This window comes from Phalaenopsis equestris, unplaced genomic scaffold (assembly GCF_001263595.1).
Source record: "Phalaenopsis equestris unplaced genomic scaffold, ASM126359v1 Scaffold000422, whole genome shotgun sequence".
Taxonomy (NCBI): domain Eukaryota; kingdom Viridiplantae; phylum Streptophyta; class Magnoliopsida; order Asparagales; family Orchidaceae; genus Phalaenopsis; species Phalaenopsis equestris.
Window position 1 is genome coordinate 960,279 of NW_018164863.1, and position 24,532 is coordinate 984,810.

The 24,532-nt window shown below is 34.4% G+C and overlaps 1 protein-coding gene across 1 annotated transcript in view; it reads left to right on the plus strand.

Annotated features, from left to right (window-relative positions):
* LOC110027284 (probable serine/threonine-protein kinase clkA) overlaps nt 1–24,532 on the plus strand; it is a 29,297-nt gene that overhangs the window by 242 nt on the left and 4,523 nt on the right. The window contains exons 2-4 of the mRNA XM_020728638.1: nt 4–416; nt 631–748; nt 18,089–18,372. Coding sequence (XP_020584297.1) covers nt 4–416; nt 631–748; nt 18,089–18,372 — 815 coding nt within the window. The remainder of the gene's footprint in view (nt 1–3; nt 417–630; nt 749–18,088; nt 18,373–24,532) is intronic.

Here is a 24,532-nt window from a genome sequence, read left to right on the forward strand (position 1 = left end):
CTCTCTTCCTCCTCGCCCCTCCGCCTTTTCACCGTCGGTTGCCTTGCTCGTTATACTCACCATCCGTTCGCCGCCTTTTCCTCCGCGTCGGTCTTTCATGGCCGTCATTACTCCGTCTTCAATCGCCCCAATTTCAGGTTTTGGTACGGAGCAGCAAATCATTTCCACTCGGAAGCAGCTATCAACGAACGGTGCGGCGAGGGAGCGACCTCGTTCTCTGATTCCCAGAATTCGCATCCATGGCCGGAGTGGTCGAAGCTTGCGGGTCTATTGGCAGAGAAAGGTTACTTAGATCGGTGCATAACGTCTGGTGATGACGATGACACGTTTTTAGCGGATGAGGATTTACCGGAGGAGTTTTTGAAGGCTGCTAAGGCATGTCTAGGCTTTGCAAGGGACCGGCCAGACATTTTAAGGTGATGGATATCTCCTAATTTCTCGAGTAAACAACGGTCCATTCTGAGCGGCGGAATTCTTCCGTTTAACTTTTACGTTTTTTTCTACTGTTTTTAATGTTCTTTCAGGTTGAAGATCACAGTTTTGATTGGTTGTTACAGCTTGAAAATTACTTGAAAATTGCACCATGGATTAATATGTTTTTATAATTTTTGTCTTTTTTTCCTTTGACAGGCTTCTTGCCAAGAAAAATGTAGAGGCTATTGTGCTGAATGGGTTTCCATTCTTATTCAAGAATGGTGAGAATTCAGCTAGGAGGTTGAAATTGTATCTAACTGGCGAAGGAAGCAATGTAAGAATGGGCTTAATTGGTACATATTTAATATTTTTATATGCATTTCCTTCATTTGAAAATTTATGTTTTTTTTGAATCTTTGTTTACTATAGCTAGTACATAGGGAAATCTTTGCTAGGCAGCACAAAATATCTAACCATAAAACCTTATTGTTTTTAAAAGTTTACATGCTTTCTATTGATTATAGATACGAGAATAGTGACTTATGGGTTTGCTATGTTTTTTTATTCTCCAGATTCCATCTATTTTTTGAAAAGGAAATTGATATGATAAGTTGAAAGGACATTAGTATTTTTGTTACTTCAAGCCCAACTGATGTTATCTAGATTTTCCTCCATGCTGTTTAATTTAATTGCATGATTAAACTGCTTAACTATATTTCAATGAGTCTTATTGCTTCTTCAAGCTGAACTGATGCTATCTAGATTTTCCTCCTTGCTCTTGGATCTTCAAATTACTTTATTGTTTTGACTATATCGCAAAGAATGTTGACCAAAACCTTTTTCATTTATGTAGTATGCATAATTTTGACTTTTTAAACTGTAGCAATTGTTAGGATCAGTAAGTGCAGTGTGGCCTACGATTGAGTTAATGGGTCTTGGTAGTCATATGTTTATAACTAGTATTATAGTGTATTACATGGTAAATGTGCCTTTTGAGCCCTTGTGTGATTATAAATGCTTCTTTTTGACAGTATTGAGAAGGAAATGATTTAAATAAAAATTCTCCTACTCAAAGTTCTTCGTCTTTGTCATCATTACAAATGAGCTTGAATTTTTTTTTTATCATTGCTATTTTCTGGTTTCCTTGAGCCTTCTACTATGGCAAAAGTTTGAGGGTTTTGTTTAAATCATGCTAACTGTTGCCTATTCATCTCCATTAATCCCCAAATTTTGTCTCAGCTTTCACTGTCCATGCATCATCTGATAGCTCCACTTATCTTATCAAAGTCTATATGTCTAGAATTAACCAAAAAAAAAAAAAAAAGTCTTGTTATGTCAGATTCTCATTGACCCTATTGGATCCATCTTTTGTATCTTACATTTTGATTTCATGCTAGAAGTAACCCAAATTCCTAGATTTTCTTTTCACCATTTGGATTTATGTTCCCAATCCATCCATACAAATTCTTTAACCGGTCTTTTGTTCTGCCAGAACTGCCTTTGGTCTTGACTTCACCTTTACTGATTCGACCTCTCCGATTCACTCCAACAGTTCAAGCCCACCAATCTTACTAGATTTGCAGTTCCAAAAACCCCAGCTTCACAGCAGTTCTGTCAAGCCTCCTGCCATTGTCACCAAGTCCAGATCCATGCCCATTTCTGCTGTTTTTCTCCTGCATTCAGTAGATCTGTGCTCCCACTCCAACTCCGCCTCTTTCCTAGTCTATCTGTGGAAAATTTCAAAATGGCATCACCTCTGGTGAGTCCATGGTCGCTGTTTCCGTCATGATTTTACTTATCTAGCAATTTCTATAGTTCTTCATCGGGATTGTTTTAGTCTTGCCAAGTCTCAGTCACTGAATGTTTCACCAGTTCTAGTGCCTCATCCTTTCTAAATCATGCCAACCAAAATTATGTTAGATCCAATTTTCTTTGTCTATGTTATTGTGACATCCAAGCATTTACCGGCTCCAATTCTATTCCCGCATTTCCCACTCACTCTGCCCTGATCTCTACATGCACCAATATTCCTCCATGCTGTCAAAATCTACATTCTGCAGCACATCATCAGCCTAGTAACTATCATTTTCCTCACTTCAGCTGTCTTCCTAGCAGCTGTCTTGACAAGTGTTTGATGAAAAGTTTAAGATTACCAACCAATGAAAGTAAGAAAATAATCAAGGAATGAATAGTTAGTAAATGCGTGAAATGAGTCTTGTTTAATTTTTGTGCTTCAACCTTGAGGGCTAGTTCAAAATTTGAAGGGGTCGGTAATGTTAGGATTAAAAAGTATAGTGGGACCTTAGATTGAGTAATTGTGTCTTAGTAATCATGGGTTCATAACTAGTATTTTAATGTTGAAGGTGTAATAAATATGTTGTTTCCCTTGTAAGATTATAAATACTCCTATTTAAAGGTATGGGGGAGTGAATGCATTTTAGTAATCATAACTTGTATTATAGTGTTGAACAGGTAATAAATTTGTCTAAGTAATCATGGGTTCATTACTAAAATCCTCATTCCTTGTTTTCTTCTTCCTTCCCGTTTCCCAATTCTTAGAGTTGTTGGTGAACATGAATTTTTTTTTCATTGTTATAATCCTCCAAGATTAATTCGAAAATCCATGAATAGAAAAGACTATAGTAAATAGTTGACTAACAGCTATGTTGACAATTTAGGGCATCAACTGCCATTACTCAAAATTCTTCCTTTCTGATATTAATTTCATTAGTAAGCTTATTTTTTAATTAATTGTTCATTTATTCCCTTTTTTGTTTTCTTGGTTTCTTGATTAGTTTGTATGATCGTAAGCGTTAATTTTTTGAATTGCATAGTGAAAATTTTATTGGGAATTTCATCTGTTATTTGGTACTATTCGCTTGTATCTTCTTTGATTTTAAAGACTTTATTATTAGTCGTAACTTTTTGTGGTTGCAAAAACCTTTATTAAATTATCATGGTTATTTTTAGAAGGAAGAGATAATTTTAAAGGACTAGATATGATTATTTTCCTATTTCAAGTATACATGTGCCTATATATAGGCAAGATAATGCAAAACTAAAGAATATTATTAATAATGAGGAAATAATACAATAATAAATAAGACAATTTTTTATTATAACTTTTCACACATGATAATTTATATCTTTGAACACCTCTTAATAAGGTGGCATAGAAGATGTCATATTGAATATAAAAATACTAGCAAATAAAGATGAAGCAATCGAAGTTTTATTTCCAAGGATTGCGCATGTTACAATAGGAATGTGATTGATTTGCCAAAGGGAGATTAACATGAATTAGGTGAAGATTTTTTAATGAGATCCTTGTCAGGAAAGGCTTCATGAAGATCTGGAACATTGGTATCAATAGAGAGTGTTGATGAGAGTATTGATATAGTGAGGATATAAATCACTATCACAATCATCATTGGAGAATATAGATTGCACAATTGTAATATGCTTAACAAATACATAAGGAGATCAGGTTCCCTAAACCCCCTGTGGTTGACGAAGAAGCTTTGAGAGGATATTAAACTGAGAGGAGGAAAAAAATTGAGCGTAATTATGTTGCAAGATGCTTCATAATTTTGAAGAGTTATAGGGATAGAAAGAAGAGAGACTTATGAGGGACATTATCTTTATATGCTTATACATAGACAACAAAAGAAAACAATAAAGCAAAATATAATGTAGGAGAATTTCTTCAGCAACGAAGAAATTTCATCATGCTAAATATTGTAGATTTTTTCTATAAGTTAGCACATGCAATAATTTATATATGATAACATGTACAATCACATTTTAGTTGTGATAATTGTTTTATTTTTGCAAGGATTACCCAAAGCTATTTTATAGAGTGATATATTTGCACAATATACCTTGCATAATGCGTAGAGTTGGTTTTAGTTGTTGTTATAATTTGACCTTTCTTTTTTGGTTTTTTGGAAGAGCGATGAACTATGGTTTCTATGATTTATGTTAGCATCATGTAATGAAGAAATATGTTAGCATCTTTTAATGAAGTCCAAATATTGATATTTCTATGATTTATGCACTTAAAAATAATAAAAAAAAGATTGAGTTGTCATGAGAAATTGGTTCAAAGTGATGAACTATAGTGACCTGTTTTAGCGAAGAGAACGATGTGCTTGAATAATTTGAGAAGAGGTAAAACAGTGAAGGGCTCATAAGAGAAGAGAAACTCATTAATGAATATGAATTTCTCTAGTAGGCGGAGTCTCATAACCCATGAACTTCTACCATTTATGTAATTAATAAACATACTTAAGTTATTTTATGTTCAAACTTTTTCATAATTCTCCTCTAAGGGCTGTATCTTATATTTATTTATTTTTAATATGGGGTAGTACTCTTTGCAAAAGAAGGATTTGGTCCCAATATTTCTCTTAGTTTTCTCTTGAATTTTGCTTGCTTTCTACATGCGTGATTGTTAGTTTCATGAAGATTTTTATTTTAGATTTTGTCTTTTATTTATGGATGTTTTGTTCTCCCTGGAAGGTAACATTTGATGCCTAGTTCTATGGTGGTGGGTTCTCGCGTTGCATCTTGAATGTGTATTTAAGCAAGTTTTGGAAACTTATGGCGCGTTTGTTCCGGCTGTAGCTGTATAAAATCTCAATTCAAAAGCTGCTATGAAAAATCTGTTGTTCATAAACTAGTGTTTTAGAAGCAGTTGATTTGTTTGAAAAATAAAGTTTTGAAAGTGCTTTATGTGGACAAATGTCTGAAATACCCCCTTAGTAGATATTATGTAGAATTCGTAGTTACTTTCAATGTATTTAATCTCATATTTAACTGTATTTCTTAAATAAGCAGAAATACAAAAGTAAACTCAAAATAAATTATAAAATAAAGATGAGTCTAGATTTTAAAAATTGCATTTTTTCTAAAATTTATTGCGTTGAGTAAAATTTAAAATTATATAATCATCAAAATGAATAAATATTTGGAATAAAACCAATGATTATGACTCAAATGCTTTTCACTTATCATGAACAAATTTTATTTAATATATAACAACAAGGAAATTTAGCATCATATGCCTTAAAATATATATAATTAGGCAGCTATTCCCACGATATCATAACTAATGAGGAATAACCTCTAGCATTAGACGTTTGGCCATTGGAGTTTGAACTTGTTGAAATCAAAGATATTGAAGTGGATCATTCTGAAACTGATTTGAACCCCAATTTGAAAGTGTTTCGCCATTGGAGTTTGAACTTGTTGAAATCAAAGATATTTAAGTGGATCATTCTGAAACTGATTTGAACCCAAATTTGAAAGTGTTTCAAACCCATATCACTAAAATATTTGGTGATTTACATATATACCACACAAATTTTTTGTTTTTACATATCTAACACCCAAATTTGAACATGATAAATGCAAATTTTTTCAGCATAATTATATTTGATAAGAGTTTATAACTCTGGTTAATATTTTTATATTATGCCATGAAAGTAGAAATTTTCAATAAAGAATGTGCGGTTATAATGATATATTTATGGTGGTTTTTAATGCATGGTGCTCGCTCTGTCCAAAATGCAAAACAAAATACTGTTATTGAAAAACAACACAGAACTTTCCCAAAGAAAAGAAAAAAAATAACGCAGGGGCAAATTACAAATCACGGGCGGAATTTCTAAACGCGGGAGATTCTCTGCGGTTGCGCAATGGGTAAATTACAAGACGAAGTGTGTCGCGATTTTCAGCCACATTCGACAAAAGTGCAAATCAAACACGCATTTCTTGAAATCCGGTTCACAAATCCAACCAAGAAGCTGAACAAATGCACCCTTAGTTGACTTTGAATCAATGTGTCATGTGGTTTCTACTAACCACTATCCCATCTAACTTTCAGTTCTACAGACGCACGAGCATCAGTACTAGTGCTGTTTATATTATACTATAATTCAGTTTTATGATTTAGTTTGTTTTTTGTGTGTTTTTCTATTTAGATGACAAACTTGTAATAAGGGCAGTATCAATGCTTATAAATAGGGGCTGTTTTGTGTATAGGGGCAGATTTTAGGTTTTAGAATTATGAATTTCTTTCTTTTGGGAAGGTTGGGCTACACATTCATCTTCCTTGCAGTTGTATCCTTGAGTTGGCAGCCCAGGTGGTGTATTGCCATATATATTCTTGTGCTTCCTTTACATCAATAATTTTCCTCTTGCTGTGCTTATTGTTTCCCCTATTTTTTTTTTTTAAATTTTTTGCTGATTTTTGCGCCCATACTCTTTATTGATATCATTTTGGTGTCAGAGCTTTGGTTTCTTGATCCCAGTTCTAGCCATGATCCGCTAGCCTTCTCGATGGGCTGTTGAACCTCGGTCCAAGAATCTCCCAACAAAGTTCCAGCCATAGGTTTTCGGTTTAACTAAAGCATTCTGTTTTTACGTGCCATGCTTCTTGTTTTCTTCTGTTGCTGTTTCTCTTGGTTGTTTCTTGCCTATTTGTTCCTTCGGTGGCTGCTTCCGTCACAGGTATTTAAATTTCTGGATTTTTTCACGTGTTTCTCAGGCGTGGGTTTAACTCTAGAATTACGCTTTGCAGAATTTCAGAATTCTGCTTGTGCATGGCTGTTTCCTTTCTCTTGCTGCTTCTAAATAGTATCCTAGCAAATTCTAGCGCAGGTTACTATGAACTATAGATTTCTGTTAGTTCAGTTTCAGCTTCTTAGAATTGACAAGTTTGATATTTTCTTGTTCTTTCCTTTTGAAACCGGAATTCATTAGTTGACAGTTTCTGTTTTCTTGGTTCTTCACGGCTGTGCTGCTCCTTCATCCTATTCTTATTTTCCTTTACAAATTTCCGATGAAACAACATGCCACTATGTAAAAATGTTGCAAGAACTCATTATGGAAGGTTTACAACGAGAGATCCGGTGCCTTCAAGAAATGATAGCTATTCCCGAACAATTAAAATTGGAAAAACAACGAGAGATTTGGTGCCTTCAAGAAATGATAGCTATTCTCGAACAATTAAAATTGGAAAAACATGAGGTGGATCAAGAAAATAAAATTCTTGAGGAAGAAGATGAAAACCCATTTCATCAAGAATCCTCAAGTTTTGATGGGTTTGAAGATCTTTTGTTGGAATCATTGTGGACACCTGAATATGATCATCCCGTGTATGATGAGGAGAAATGCGCTGGAGTTTTTAAAGGGAAAAGTTCTTGCGATCACGTTTGGCAACACGATTTGATGAAATTCATTGCGAAGAATCTTCAAATTAGAAGGATCTCTTTCGTCACTAATGAATTATGTGCATCTTTAACCTCTAGGGAATCCAAATTATTGTCAAATAATAATTTTGATAATGATGGCTCTTATCTTTAAACAATAGAGTTCATATTGGTTTGAATAAACTAAGTGGGGATGCTATGTTTGATCTGATTTCATTTGATACTAGCAACATACCTAATGTGATTCTTGCAAAATATAAAGAAAATTATGACAAGTATGCTACCTATCAAAATTGCAAATGATGTTCATATTGGATTGTTGGATGCACCTGCAACTGGATCTGTTGGTGCTTGACATCTAGCTAGTGTTCCTAAAGGGGCAAATCCTTCTTCATCATCTTTGCCACATAATTTGATAAACGAAGAAATCTTGGATTTTCATGGGCAAAAGCAGTCTCTTTAGGAACTTCTTGACGCGATTGACCTATTTTTTCAACAATCTGCTTCTCTTGATGATCTTTCTCTATATATGGATGATGTTGATGGCTTCTATTTTAGGCTTGCGTTAGAGAAGCGCATTTCCTTGCAATCCATCTGTCTATTCTTCAACAGAACCATTTGATGAGGTTCTATTGCTCGCAAAAAATTATTCAGGAAGGAGTTCTATATTTTCAGGCAGTTGAGCACTCTGGTGATTCTGGTGGTGATGTGGTTTCACTGTTTCAAAGTCATATTATTTCATATTGGGATCGTCAGAAGGGTCATGGACTCACTATGCTTGTGCAGTTGTGCTATACCACATACACACTATTATGTTATCTGTATCAAATCAAAATTCCAACTTTGATTCTGTAATTATGAGAGATTTCTCCTTTTGATTGCAAAAGGCCTTCTTGATTTGTTTTGATCTTCAGATGAGCCCTTTAGTAGACTTTTTGGAGAAGTTCCATTTTTGCTAGACTCTGCATTGAGATGGTTGGAGGATTTTTGTCACTCAAGTGTTTATGATCACCTTAAGAAAGATGTTTATGATCACCTTAAGAAAGATGTTTCTGATGGTGATCGGGCCGCTCAAGGTCTTGGTGCTTTACGGAGTCTAATTTTGAGTCGTTCAGCTTATCGTCTAGCTTGCTTGGAGATTGCTTTTGAAGTGTGTTGCTCATGTTAAAGATGAAGTTAGAGCAAACACTATTTGGTTGGTGGTAAATAACTCTATATTCTCCAATATGCCTCATAAATTATTGAAACTTTTGCCAAGAAAATGTTGTTATTTGTTATCGATCATCAAGTTTTAGAGGTGGACTCTCTAAGTGTCAGTTCTAGTGGGCAGAAAACTGAATGCTCTGAAATCGGGGCTTTTGAAAGTGAAAACTCAAGGGACACCCCTGCTTATCGATGTCCTCAGCTCAAGCTCTTTAAAAACATCATTATTTTTTGCTCCCTGTTCAAAGAAACCAAGGCTCTTGAAAATTATTTTTGATATTTACAAAGAGCTCCAAAGGCTATCAAGCAAGCTATTCGTCGATATGTTCCTATCCTTTTGATAAATGTTTGAGCATCATCAAATGAGCTAAAGCATATAATTTCCAATCCACCTGAAGTATTATGGTGTTGCAAGTTATCACTGAAGAATCAACCACTGATACTGATTTAATTACTGTTATTAAGCATTTTTATGAGACTAGAATGAATGATGCTGCGATTGTGATCCCAATACTTTCTTCTCTTTCAAAAGATGAAGTTTTACCAATGTTTCCATGGCTGATTGATTATCCGATTGAGAAATTCCAAGCCGCATTAGTTTGACTTCTCAGAGTTCGGCACATATAGGTCCAAATTTCACCCCTGTTGAGGTATTGAATGCAAATCATGACATCAACCCTGATAAGGATGGGGTAGGGGTTGCTCTAAAAAAGATAACAGATGCTTGGATCACTGATCTTGACCTACATAGGGATTAGAATGACTCCATCATTTTCAACGTCTCGGAGTCGAAATTGGAGACCCAAGTCGAATCTTCTCCAACCCTTAGAGAATGATGCTTGGATCACTGATCTTGACCTACATAGGGATTAAAATGACTCCATCATTTTCAACGTCTCGGAGTCGGAATTGGAGACCCAAGTCGAATCTTCGCGTGAGCGTCAATATTAGTACTATTCACATTATGCTATAGTTCAGTTTTATGTGTTTTTCTATTTGGGTGGCAAACTTATAATAAGGGAGCTTTAGTGCTAATAAATAGGGGTTGTTTTGTGTATAGGGGCATATTGTGGGTTTTAGAATTGTGAGTTTCTTTCTTTTGGGAAGGTTGGGCTACCCGTTCATCTTCTTTGTTGCTGTATCCTGGAGTTGGCTGCCTAGGTGATGTCTTGTTCTGTGTATTCTCGTGCCTTATCTACATCAATAATATTCCTCTTGTTGTTCTTCTTATTAATTTTCCCATTTTCTTTATCATTTTCTTGCTGATTTCTGCACCCATTCCTTTTGCCGGTATCAGCTACTTTATTAATTTTGTTGTGCTGAGCAATTTGAGTATTCGTTGGGTGATTAGTTGGGTCATGGTGATGTGACAAATATATGACATGGGTGTGTCTAGAGTCAGCTTTTCCTTCGATATAATCAGCTTTCTGAAGTTTTGAGAATATTTGCCCAAGTTTTTTTCGTATGATTTTTTTCCTTGTTAGGTGATGGTCTCAACTTGTTTACATTCGGAGATTCTCTCCGTTTCATTTTATGATCATATTGGGAATTTACCTATGTTGTTGTATGTGGTTCAACTGATTGATCTGGCAAGTTGGGGGCGAGGTATTGCTAGCATTTGCTTCGCTAGCTGAGGTGGATTTATGGGCTCCTATTCTGCCATAAGTCATCCAATGGTTTCAAACATGATTTAACTTGGGTCACTTTGATTGCGAATAATCAGTCTTTGTTACCTTGTTCGGAACACTTTTGCTTTTGACTCACGTCTTGACTTGAAGCAATTGACCAATGAATGCTCACAAGTATTATTACATTATTTTTTGTCTTTAAAAATTAAGTTGGATCGCATGCACCGCTTGCCATGCAAACATATTTTTTTTGTTAAGGGAATGAGCCATTTTTGCTCTTTTTCTAAAGCTTTTAATATTTTAATTTGTGTTGTGTTTTTGAACCAAAGAAATACATTTGCAGAAAACGAAAAAAATCACCAATTTGTTTCCATATGTTTCTTAAACAATTTTTAGTTTGTTTTTATCTATCTTAGGATCCGTTTGGGTGGTTGTAGCTTTTTGTAAAGATGATTTTAAACTGTCACAGTGAATATAATTTCTTGAAAAACTGTGGGGCCATAGATGCTAATGAAGATTAGGATTTTCTTATTAATTGTAGGAGTAATTTTACATATAAGTTGTGCATTTATTAAACATTTGAAACATTTTATCCTCAAATTCTTCCTTAGGAAACCTGCATCAATGATTTGTTTGTTCAGAAACTGCTCCCTGAACAAAATTCTTATTTGATTCTTTTGACAATTTTACCATCCTATAATAATTATTCTTATGCTTTTTGGTCCCGCTAAAAAAAAAAAACCACATTATGAGGTAATTGTAATGGAAATTAGGAAATTGTCTTTTGAAAGTTGGCTTTGTTCCATTTCATGTTATAATTTTTTGTTGTTTATTTGTTGCAAATGTTGCACCTTTTAGTGTCTGTTTGGGATAGCTTTCTGTCTGCTTTGCTTTTTCAGACTGCCACTATAGTTTTGTTTGGTGAAGTGTTTTCTTGCTATTTTTAGAAATTTTGGTGGTAAAAAGTTACTTTTTTCAATTTGAGCTGTTAAAATGTGGCGACTGTCAGAAAGCTCCGGTTTGACTTTTTGAAAATAAAATAAAATTATAATAACCACCTGTAGCTTTTTGAAAAAATAGTTTCTTTTGTAGCGGCTTCACAAAAACTTCAAACAACCGCAGTTGCCCCAAACGGACCCTTACTTTTAGTATAATTTTTTTATAAAAGGATCCAAATATGGAAGGGGACGTTTGTGATCAATTTTTATCCATTTAGTTCTATTTTATTTTCTGTTTTATATGAGATAAAATGTTTTTGGTAGGTTAAGTATACGTCATTTTATATTTTTTGTATTTATTAAGTATTACGTAGGTCGTTTTTTTTTATGGTTTGGAAGAGTGCCAGCTGTGCACATGGGCGTGAGGTAGGTTCATGTAGTGCATGAGGTGTGTTGTCTAGAAATTTATGTTTTGAAAATAATGAAAACATCTAAAATTTATTTTGTTGTTTTAAAAGCAACTATTATTTTCTCTTAAACAAAAATAAAAATGCCACATACAAAGCACCGGCCAATTTTTTTTTTTCAAATAAAATACAACAAAAACTAAAAATGATTCTAAGCAGGCCCTTAGCTATTTCATTTAAAAATGTTTTCATGTATTTTGTTATTTCTTTAAGGGTTTTGTAAAATTTATTTATGAAATACTTGCCAAGTGAGAGTGGGCTCTTAAAGGAAGCCCAGGCCATCGGACCAAGGAAGGAATACCCTCTAGGGCAAATTTAAGTAGTAGCAAATTTATTAATCAAAGGTTTACCTTCTTTTGAAAACTTTTTATTTCTAGTTTGAGGCTTCTATGGGTCAAGAAACTTTTGATTGCGGCTAGAGGGCTAGTTTTCATTCTCTTTGCAATGGCATCTCATAAGTGTCTTACTTGCTGCGATGATATATAGGCATCTCTCAAAGAAGATGGTAGGAAGATTGATGTCCAGTTCCTTTCAAAGGTGAGTGCCGCATCATCGGTTATATGTTGCATGGAGCTTCAACCGTACTGGTGGATTTTTTGGATATTGTTGGAATACCCTGTACTTGTATTTTGTGTAAGGAATTGTTTTCTTTTTAAGGGCTTTGGAGTCTGTCTCATTGTTCATATAGATGAGACTGATCTTTGACCTAGTCTATGTCTAGGAAACAAAGCCCTTAAACATTTGTTGTTTTATGTTGAATTTGAAGGTTGGTCCATATTTGATTTGAGTGGATGGCATATGCATGTGCTAGAAATTTTCTAGATTTATTATATTGAATAATTAATAATTGTACCCATTACAGAGGCAGTGGAGCCCGTAAAAGTAGATATAATTTTTGAGAATGGGGTTTGTGCTTAGGATCTTCTTCTTATAGGTGGAGGCATTTTGTAGGTTATTTTTGAGAATGGGGTTTGTGCTTAGGATCTTCTTATAGGTGGAGGCATTTTGTAGTGGCAACATTTTTGTTATCTGAAGTGTATTTATGTTTTAGTACAATAGAAATGACGTTGCTCATAGACGTCATGTTATGATATTATCATAATTGTGCATGGCATCAAGGTGAGGAGCTGTAGGAATTTTTTCTTGAAGTTTGTGGATAACTTTTTTATAGGTGGACTTTTGATTATGATATTATGATTAGCTTGTTCGTCATCGGGGTGAGATGGTCTTCATTAGTCATATTCAGGTTCTCTTTTGTTTTGAACCTGCTGTTTGATTTGGTGCACTGAGGATCAACATCAAATTGTTGCAGAAATTTGAGTTGGATTTGTGCTCAGTCGATTCGGGGTCTTAAGTGGGAGGGTTTGTCAAACCTTGATCTACAAGTTAGAAGATTGATGTTTGGATTTCTTCATATGTTGAAGCTAGAGGGAATTGGCATGTTGACTTCTAAATCAAGGCAACAAGCACTTGCATTGGTTCAGTTGCATTCATCGTTGTCGTTTTTAATTTTGTTTCGAGTGTTTTTGTTCTTCACCAATATCAATGTTTTTTGTACCATCAATGTTCAAAGTGACCTTAGAGCTTGACTTATGTTGCCCAATCAATAGTGACCTGCCAGTACCATCCTGGTTTCTAGCAGAATAGGAGTGGTTATCTTTGTCTGCTGGAATGTTATTGGATCATCAAGCATTTCACCTTTGCCTTTGATGATTAAATAATCAGGTCCATGTAAAGACAATGTTTTCCCTAATTTACATAGCCTATTCTCTATATTTTGTAAAATTTCGGATATCTACGTAATTTATTAACAATAGAAAATGTGGGTTGTATGCCTTCAAACAAACATCGAAGTTTCGGGCGTTAGGGATAACCCGAAAATTTATTTGTTTATTTGTTTTTTTTTGAAGCAGCATATAATTTTTTTCCAATATTTTTTATTTTCTATGTGTGTGTGTACATGTGTGTAATTTTTTCTTTTTATGCATTTTTTTTATTCTCCCAATTTTTTTATATATTTTTTTAAAATTTTAATTTTGCAATTAGAAAAGATAGATGCGTCATTCTAGACTTTCCCCTCTAATCATACACACACAACGGGACATATATGGTTGTGGACAATTCCATGCTAATGCAATGAAAATTTGGTTTGAGAAGGCCTCATGGCAAGTTGCTCGTTGGTTGAGTCAGAAATCATGAAAATCTGTGCTATCGAGTGGTCACATCCATTAGCCAAGCATTATGATACATGTTTGCATATGCATGCACACACGCGGGCTTGCATGCTCTTTTTTTGTTGTCTTCTAGAAGAATGGGAAAGCATGCCAACTCATGGTTCCCAATTGGATTCATCGTTAAGGGGACTTGATTTATAGTCCACACCTTTTGTTTTGAACATCCACGGGTCTTATGTATGCCTTATTTAATTTCATTGTGCTCATTTTGCTCATATTTTTCTCTTTTATGCATCCTCTAGCTCATTTCTTGTTGTTTTATACATCAAATTCATTTTCTTTGTCCTTGTTCATGTGAACCTTTATCCCCATCTTGGCATTATATTGGGGAATGCTATTTTGATGTAGCTCAATGGTTCATTAACCTTGGATTTCAGCAGAAATTTTAGTAGAGATTGTGTCACCCATGTGAGGGTTTGCTAGATTCCTACTATGCTGTCAAAAAGTGTTATGGGGTGGTGCACAAGGCATCACAATCAAAAGCGAGCCTCCCACTACACCACTAAAAGCATGTACTAGTGGCATGTATAACAAATAGGTAGAAGCATTAATTGTTTTGACCACCACACTAAAGTTTTGTATGATTCTTGAGAGACCATCTCTATGAATGAAAATTATAAAATAAAAATAGATGGTTTGCTTATCATGCTTTTGGGTGGTACCACTTGCCGATAGGATTTTGTAGGGGATCAAAATGCACACTCACAACATTCACAACCACAAAGACCAAGGAAAGGCTTTAAGAGCAAGTGCCTTGCTTAATTTTTCGACAACATTATTTTCTTTTTTGTGCTTTGCACACTATGGAATTTTGTATATCTAAAAAATATTCTTATTCACTACGCCTTTTGCACACTATGGAATTTTGTATATCTAAAAAATACTCTTATTCACTACCCCTCATATCCTTTAATAAGACACTCCTAAAAGTTTTTAGTGGTGTTGTTGATATGATATTAATTGAAGGGATAATGGAAGTCAGTTGATTACATGCACATTTTTTTTAATTTTGACAAACCAAGATTTATGTGCGCTATCGTTGATGATATGGAATTAATTGAAGGGATAATAGAATTCAACTGACTTTATGTACCTTTTTTAATTTTTTCCAGCAAGGATTTATACGCATTTGCGTGATGATGTGTGCTGTATGAGGGGTTGACACATAAAAATGGTGATCTTGAATCTTAAATTTATGTTTTATTGATGCAAAAGTTTTCTTGTTCAGTGAACTCACAAACACGCATAACGTCGATTTGAATACGATTGCTTCCGCCATGCTAACCGAGGGAGCTTAGTTTATTATTGACAGTGCGACTGATGAAACTATACAAAAATCATATTTTCAGGACTGCATATTTGGTTAGGGTCTGTTTGGGGCAACTGCAGCTTATCCAACTTATGCTGATAAGTAGCTTATCCAACTTATGCTAATAAACTGCTTATCCTGATGACCATCTATCCGGATAAACTGACTAACTGTTTGGTTTGTGCGTTTAAATAACAGTTGATTTTGAAAAAATGACCAATCTGCCCCTGTTCTGGATAAGCTGCAATTGTTTGGTTTGTGCATTTTGTAAACAACTGATTTGCAAATTTTTTTAGTTAAATGAACAATCTGACACGTAAACTTCGTATTATTCTAAAAAAAACAACAATATTTAGCCTTTTGCTATTTCAGAATTAATTAACTCACTTCAGACACACTTGACTCATACAGGCCGCCAAAATTTTGATATTTACAAATTTATCATTCTTTTTAATGCAATCATAAGGGGAGATAAAAGTGAAGATTCAAGAACATCAAAATACAAAATATTCTTAAAATTTAATGTTTAAATGTTAAGAATAAGAAGTTTATGGATAAAATATTTCAATAGTCTATAAATCCAAAGAAAATTAGTGTGAATGTATCTTTACTACCAAACCAACCCAAGACACTAAACTGCTTCAAATTTAAAAATACAATGACAGAAAAAGGTTGTTTGTACATTTAACAATGAAAGATACTGCCACTTTAGAATGATTACAAAGAAAAAAAATTATATATCTAACATGACATAGTTGAAAGTTGTCGAAAATATTTCTTAAATAAATTATATACTTTGTTGACCGATTAAAAATAAGGTACGATACATCTTTAATATTGATTATACTTCATAAGCTAATGAGAAAGTTGAAATAAGTAAAGCATTCTGAAGAGCATGCCGACAGAGGAATTTGTAAATACCTTGATATTATTATGAGAGCCCTCAGCTACAGGCATATCACTTCTCCTTGCAATCTCCAGCTAAACAAGAGAAGGAAATACAAATCATGAAGGGAAAAACAATTCTGAATGAGCACCTTAAAGAGATGTCATTAACAATAACACATAAGGCATCAATCATATATAAATAAAATAAGCTTCGAAGCCCATACAGACAATGCATCAAGATCATTAGATAAACATAGCTTAAAAACAAGGAAAGCGAGGCAGACGAGGTCCAAAGACTAGTTTCCTAAACCTAAAATACTATCCACCAATGAAATTCAACAATGTACCAGGCGCGGAGCATTCCTTGTAGCCAAAGTATTATAAACGTTACCGTGGGTCGTTGCTAAGCCAATGACTTCTATTTCCGACGAACTTAGCATGATAAATCACCATCACATAATCTGAAGCAAAAAAGAAAAAAAGAAAAGAAAAGAGAAAATCGTTGAATGATAAATCACCATCACATAATCTGAAGCAAAAAAAAAAAGAAAAGAAAAGAGAAAATCGTTGGAAAAAATAGCTCACAGGAAATAAATGAACAGAATCTAGAAAATACATTTTCCAACCAATCCCAAGACCGGCGTGGAATATGATCTTTCTTCTCTTTTGAGATCTGCTTCGTTCCAGAGGCGAGAGGAATCGAGCCAGAGACAACAGAAGGACACCGAAGGAAAAAAACACCCGAACACTCCTTCAAGACGCGGGCCGTGGGGTTTCTACCGCGTTCGCGTCTATTAAAGAAATGAAACGACGTTTTTTATTAAGCTCCCGAAACACACGAAACAAATAGGGTGGCGGCTTTTTGAAAACGCCGCCCGCTGTTATAAGCTACCCCAAACGGGGCCCTAGCTAGCCCACACCTCGATGGTGGAGTTCAGTGTAATATTGCTAGTGTGAGTGATGAAGCATACAAAATTCACAATTCTCTTACTTTTTGAACAATGTGTGGTAATAGGATTTGCAAAACTCTGGATTATGGAAATTATGATTTCAAAACTTTTATTTTCTGAGAGGATTTGTTTTTTATATATAGCCCTTATTTTGTTATTGAGATTTTTTGGGTACTTTTATTTTAGGATTAGCTCATAAGAATTCATTATTAGTATTAAAAGCCAAACTTACCACGTTTAAATTTCATGAACTGGGGAACTTCGATAAATGTTATTTTGTTGGTTGAGGGAAGGTTAGTATTTTTTTTTCCCCTGGTTGAATTGAGCGCCATGTCCAGCTTCTCATTGTAGAAAAAAAATTTACAAAGATGTTCACATGTGTAAAAGAGAACAAAATCAATGGATTGCATATCAATTATATAAACAAAATTCTAAAAATTAAAATGGAGCTCAGAGCTGATCAAATGAAGTCTCATCAGGCTCCATCCAGAACTATCTGATTCCGGATGGAGATTGTGAGATAGTAAAGGTAGCATCATATCAATTGTAGGATCTAAATGATGTGCAATAGTTGATTGGGAACTCATTGTTAGGGGAGAGGGCAGCAACTCACTTAATCGATATTGGGATGCCAATATTAAAGCAAAAATTTTAAAAAAGAAAATAAAAGTTATTCATCAATAGTAGATTTAATCAAAGTTTCGTGACGTAACTTCATCCGTTTATGCTATTAATTTTAAAGATGAAGTGAATTTCATTTGAAATATTTTTTATATATTTATTCTTTTTTTTATCATATTCCATACTAATGCTGCCTTTTTTATGTTGTCGGGAATGAATCAGGAATTAGAGCTGGAGAAGGCTCAAACTATTGATGTCATGCGGTATCTCTTGAGCCATGTCTATGGCCTTTTGTCTTCATCAGATGACACTAATTTGACATTTGACAAACTTGTTGAAAGTTCCGTGCGAAAATTATTGTGTGAATTGTTTAATTTGAGTGGAACTGTGTGGAAACCAAAATCAGTAGACGCCACCTTGGCAGAACTTCCCTCAAGCAATGAACAGTTGTCTGTCCATCTTGGGCAATATGCTGAAAGGAGTAGTGGTGACTTGATTTACCCAAAGTAAGTAGTTTACTTTCTTAGTCAAGTGGCTTATTTCTGAAATTTGACTGTTATGAAGATTCTATCGCCTAATTTGCATCTCTAGTCTTTTAAAAGAAGTATTTTTAGTGCTTGTTTTTCATTAGAGCATAGTGCCTTTTTAATGTTTCCTACATATTTTCTTCAAATAAAATAAATTTATTATGTAACTTTTTCATGCTTTGATCCTTTGTAGTGAGATACGTGAGTAGACCATCTTGCTACTCTTCTCTTTCAGAAATCATATCAAGGATAAAAAATAAAAAATGTTCATTCTAACTTGTGAGTTAATCGTATGAAAGATCTCTTTCATCTGATATTAAGGTTTATTGGTGATCCTAATTGATATATGGATAGATAGATAGATAGATAGATAGATGGGTATAGAGATACATACATACATACATATATATTATCTTGGATATTTTATAGGGAAAAATGTACTTAAAGCTTATGATTCTGTGCCTATTAAATTCATATATAGTAAGTTCATTTCATCATATTTTTTCCTTGTGGTTTGAAGTTTCATGCATTTTTATTCGAATCTGCTGTATTGATTGTCCACAATTTAGCAAATATTCTTCTTATTTTTACTTGATAGACATCCAATGGGCCTTATAATTGAATATAAAGCTAGTTTTTTTTATCATTTGACTAACTGATTTCAATACCGATATAATTTTGTGCAAGTGGTTTATAGTTTTTAATATCTTTCTGAACTTGATATTCCCAAATCATAAAAAATCGTAATAAATTTATGAGCTTACTAAGCACAATCTGTCTTTTGTCATATCTAATGTCGTTAAACATGGAAAGAAAATCTCATGTTTAAGATGTTGTTAGTCTATAGATAACTTGCTAGCCTATAGAGAACTTGCCAACCTATGCATCTACTAGTGCTTTAGTATAGAATTTCTTCAGCAAATTCTGGGTGGAAGAGACATTGAATTTTCTGAATGTAGTTTTGAACTTGCTGAAGTTGAGAATCATTATCATTATCTTTAGTATCTCAGCTATCTGCAGCCGACCTTACGAATACTTTTCTTACTCATTCTTATTGAGTGCTTCATAGTAATGACTGTTCTATTTTTGGTAAATATTTTTTGCTTAACTTTTATGATACGGTCTATCTATTTTTTGCTTAGCTTTTATAATGTGGTCTAACCGTTTATTGTAATTTTATCCACGTCTTGTTGGTGCATATTTTTTATAGAAAAATAACAGAGAAGTAAAGCAGAGTAATTGTATTTTATGTGTATTTGCTTACAAATTTTAATACAGATAAATCAATACATGTACTATGGAGGTATTTATATATGCGAAGGGAATATTTGACTTTTACATAGAATCAATTCTGGTACGAGGAAGTTTGGAGATTTCGTGGGCTGTTTTGATGAGTCTGTGAGGATGAGGAAAGAGAGGTCTTAGATATTTGGTGTGCTGCATACACCAGCACACAAATTGATGACTGTAATTAGTCATCAACTTGTCAGAAAGTAGAGTGAAACGTGGTAGAATGAACTGTGTCGTAGGAGGAGGCTTGGTTAGGAGACCAGCTAGTTGTTTTTAAGAGGCAAGATTGTGAACCTTGATACGTCTAGATTTGATGCAATCCTTGATAAAATGACAATCAATTTTGATGGTTGGCACAATCGTGGAAGATTGGATTGCTAGCGAGTTCTATAGTGAAAACATTGTTAGATTAGAGTGGAATAGGTTTAGAAAATGTGATGTCAAAATTAAGCAAGTGGCTGAGGCAACCATATTAGATCAGTAGTTGCAATTGCCAAGGTTTCTTCCTTCTGCTTCGGTGGAGGATTTGGCGATAGTAGGTTGTTTCTCAACACACCACGATATTAGCATTTGTCCTAGAAATGCACAACAGTCAGTTACTGATTTACAATAGGTAGAATGCCAACCTAGTTGGAGTTAGGGTATGCGTTTTTTTGTGGTTGGAAAGCCCTTATGTGATTTGCCTTTTATATACCGAAGGAGTTTCTTGAGGTGTTGAAAATAAAGATTTTTGGACTGTATTAATAGAGGTGATTTACAACAAGGAGATGTCGTCGAGTAATAGTAAGGTATTGAGGAGACCAAACTTGTTGGAGAAGGGAGGAATTTGGAGAGGAGAGGTTGCAACTCAGTTCGATGGGTATTTGGTGGGATTGGGGTTAACTAGTTGTTTATATCATCCCATTCTAGCTTTCTGTAGGAGAGTTTGGGCATAAAGTTATTGGAAGAGATGTAGACCGTTGTGATGGGAGTGATTTGGATACCAAGAAATTTTGACATATTGCCCAGGTTAAGAATCTTGAATTATTTTGAAGCTGAAGTAGAACTTAAGGGATTGCTTGGTAGTTGTTATCAGCTATGAGGATGTTGTTGATATGTATAATCTTTTACATAACTATGTTATTACGGTTGAAGATACGTAGGATGGATCTGCCATACTGAATATAAAGCCCGAGGGATGTAGAAATTTGGATAGTGCTGAAAACTATTGTCGGACCATGGATATTCATTTTTAGTAAGCAATCATGTTGAGGATGGTTCAGATGAATAAACTCTTGAGATTGAGCCATATATAGATGTTCATGAAGGCTGCCATGAAAAAAGGCGTTGGACTCATCCAGTTGAATAAGTGACCATTTGCAATGTAAAGTAACAGTGAGGAAGATGCGGAACGTAATAAATTTAATAACATGATTGGAAGTGTCATTGTAGTTGACAATACACTCTTATTTGAAGCATTGAACAATACATCGTGCTTTTGCTTTGTAGAGTAGATGATATGGAGTCAAGTTGTGGTGGGAGTATTTTAGAGGGGAGTTTTAGAAGAGATGATATGAAGTTAAGTTATTGATAATGGTGGAAGGAAGATGATTGATGAGATATACTGCGATAAGGAGAGTGCCATCTCATAAGAAATTGGGAAGATGAGCATTGAGTAAGAGTATGCAAACAGTTTAAATGATCTGTCGATTTTTGTGTTCAACAACACCATTTTGTTGAAGGGTATAGGGCAAAGTGTGTTGAAGTAGAATACCAGAATGAGCTAGAGTTTTTTTTTTGGAGAGCGGAGTTACAATATTCGACACCACCGTTAGTGCATAAAATTTTAATATGTCTATAGAATTGATATTTAGCTAGTTGTTCAAGTTGCAAACAGAGTGCCTTAGTTTATATTTTTTTTTTATAGGAAACAACCAATAAATTTTGGAGAAATCATCAATAAAAATATAGTGTAACATTGAAGATATATTGTTGGGGATGTAGCCCAGACATCATCATGAATAATCTCGAAAGGCTCGAGAGGAGCCATGCTACAAACGTAAGGGAGAAAGTTGAGAACGATGGCCCTTGGTCTTACCACAAACGTTGCATATAGATAAGTTAGGAATTATTTTGGATAGAGTTGATGGTTGTAACTGAATGAACTTTTGTGCTGGAGCTGCGATGCAGTGATAGTTTTTTTTTTCTTCTATTTTTTCTATTTTTTCTATTTTTTCCCATATGCAAGGCCTTGAATCCACGATCTTTTGGTTGAAGAACAAATCTCTCAACCACTAGGTCAAGGTGGCTACATGACAATGCAATGAGTTGAGAGAAAAGCTGACTGGTTGTTAAGGGCTAAGAACTGGTGAGGAAGCCACATGGGATACAACTCGTTGCAGCTTGTACCACTAAGCAAAGGTTGTTTGGTTTTTGAATCGGTGATGTGTATCCGCAGGCATCAAAGGATATGGAGTGATTGTTCTCATAGGTTAATTTGTAAACAAATAATAAATTATAAACAAACTTCGGAACTTGAGATAAATGAGAGAGATGCGCTTACGATTACTTGAGATAAATGAGATAGATGCGCTTACGATTAGGAGTTGGAAAGATTCTTGGGTTGGTGGAGGAGATAGGTAGTGTGTTTTTTGTCACATATGGCAACATATGGTAACTTGTTGATTGCCACATGGAGTTGTGGTTAATGAAGTTGATTGGCATATATTGTGAGGTGCGTTGAAGCCCTCGAATCAGGGCATCATTTAGTGGTGTGGTGGAGGAAGCTATAAGAAGGCATGTTGTGGTCGATAATCAGGATTTAGTCTTTGCCAACAACTAGCTACGGTGTGACTAGTTATGAAGATTTGTCATTCTTTTGAGATGAGGGTAGATTTCATATTGGATATAGAGGAGTTCTATTGTCCACATGTAGAAGTGTGTGAGCCACTCGGGGGTTTACCTATCTATCACTAACTAAACGATGTTGGTTGATAAGCTTTATTTAAAATTGCACAAGATGAGACGCTTCTTAAGGCCCGCCTCAACATTTTTTATAAAAATCACAATTAGACTTTTGCCTCCCAGGGTGAGATATACGCCTACCCAGGCTGAGGCGCTCATCGCCTCAAAGAGCGCCTTAAACTAGTATCAATATACCTCACCTATCAATTTTCACTCCTCACACAATAAGCTATAAGGAATAAAAAAATATATTAATAAAATTTATGTAGTTGAAGTTTTAACTATCAATATAGTTGTTATTTTAATTAATATTTTTATTGATGGTTATTCATTAGAAAAAAAGAACATAATTAAGGTTAAAGACAAGAAAGAATGAGAGAATATGGATACATTTTGAATATGGCGCGGGATAAGCAATTATTTATATTGATGATTCTAATGAAATTTCATTAGTTGATTAGAGTAAATGGACTTTAAATTTAAAAATTCAAATGTTTATGGTTTATTATATTCATGCTTAAATGGGCCATGGTATGAGTGTAAGAGAACGACTTGTGCTAAACTTTTGTTGATCGTTATATTTTGATGTTTTAGTATTTTATTTTGACATCTTAACTTAATTTGATAGTTTAATTTTATGTAATACATCTTATTCATGATTTGATATTATGATATTAACATCTTATTTGTTATTTTTTGCAATTTATTACATTTTACTTGTTTAGAATGTTGTTAAATTACTTTTTAATGTAATAATATGCTAGAATATTAATATATTTTTTCTTACTTCTCAATTTATAATTTACACCACATTTACTAATTTATATATTTTTTAAAATTTGAGGCATACTTCTTGTCTTAGTACCCAATTGCGTATTTTAAACCTTCTGGTGAGGGCTGTTTGATGATTCGGTGCAGTGTGATCTTGAACTGCTTTAGTTGCAAGTTTTGTTTCCTTATTACAGAGTAGAGAAGTCATCAAATCTTATGGGCTGTAGGACTGCGAATTGCAATCTTAAAGCCTTGAGAGGATGGAAGCGGTCATTCAATGTATAGAGGATGTATTTTTAGGGTCTAGAGAGGAGCTGGCTGGGGTTATCACATCAACTTTTGCTTTGGATGTTCGAAAGGCACTCTATCATGGTTCTATGATGCATTGTGATTGTATGAAGTTGGTTTTTGAGTTGAATAATTCAATATCTGTTTGTGAATTGTACACACTTGTCAATGGTTGTCCTGATTTCATAGCAGGTATCGATATTTAAGTATGTGGTTGTCCTGATTTCATAGCAGGTATCGATATTTAATTATATAAGATAGGATAGAAGGGGAGATAAGGGAGTAAAGCGCTGATGCAAGGTTCTGATCAATAGTAGCCAAAGATGGGATTAGGGATTGTCAACACTTTATTCATGTATGATTTGACTGGGGCAGGGAGCCGTGTCATCTTTGAACCCTTCATATCCATTGATTTTGAATAGTTTCAGCACTTTATGATTGCCGGGTAGGGTGATTTTTTTGTAGCGAGTTGAATGTAAAGAATTTCCTTCACGTTAGACATCATGAATTTGAGTTGCTGTGGAATTTGTGTCATGAACTGTAGTTGATGTGTGCTCCTATATTTTTGTTGTAAATATAGCTCGTTGAGACATAATGGAAAATGGCGTTGAGTGCTGTGAGGAAATTGGGGTGTTGTTAGGCTTGGGGAGGCTATGATAACATGATAGAAAAACATATCAGAAAAGCAAAGCTGATAGGTAATTATTTTGTGTGACTATTTGCTTACAACATTTTTATAAAGAAAAATCAGTACAGCTGCTATGGAGGTACTTCTAAGCGCTGCGGGAACATTTGGTTGTTTCTTAGAATGAATGCTGGGATGAGGAGGTGGTTGAAATTTCTTTGG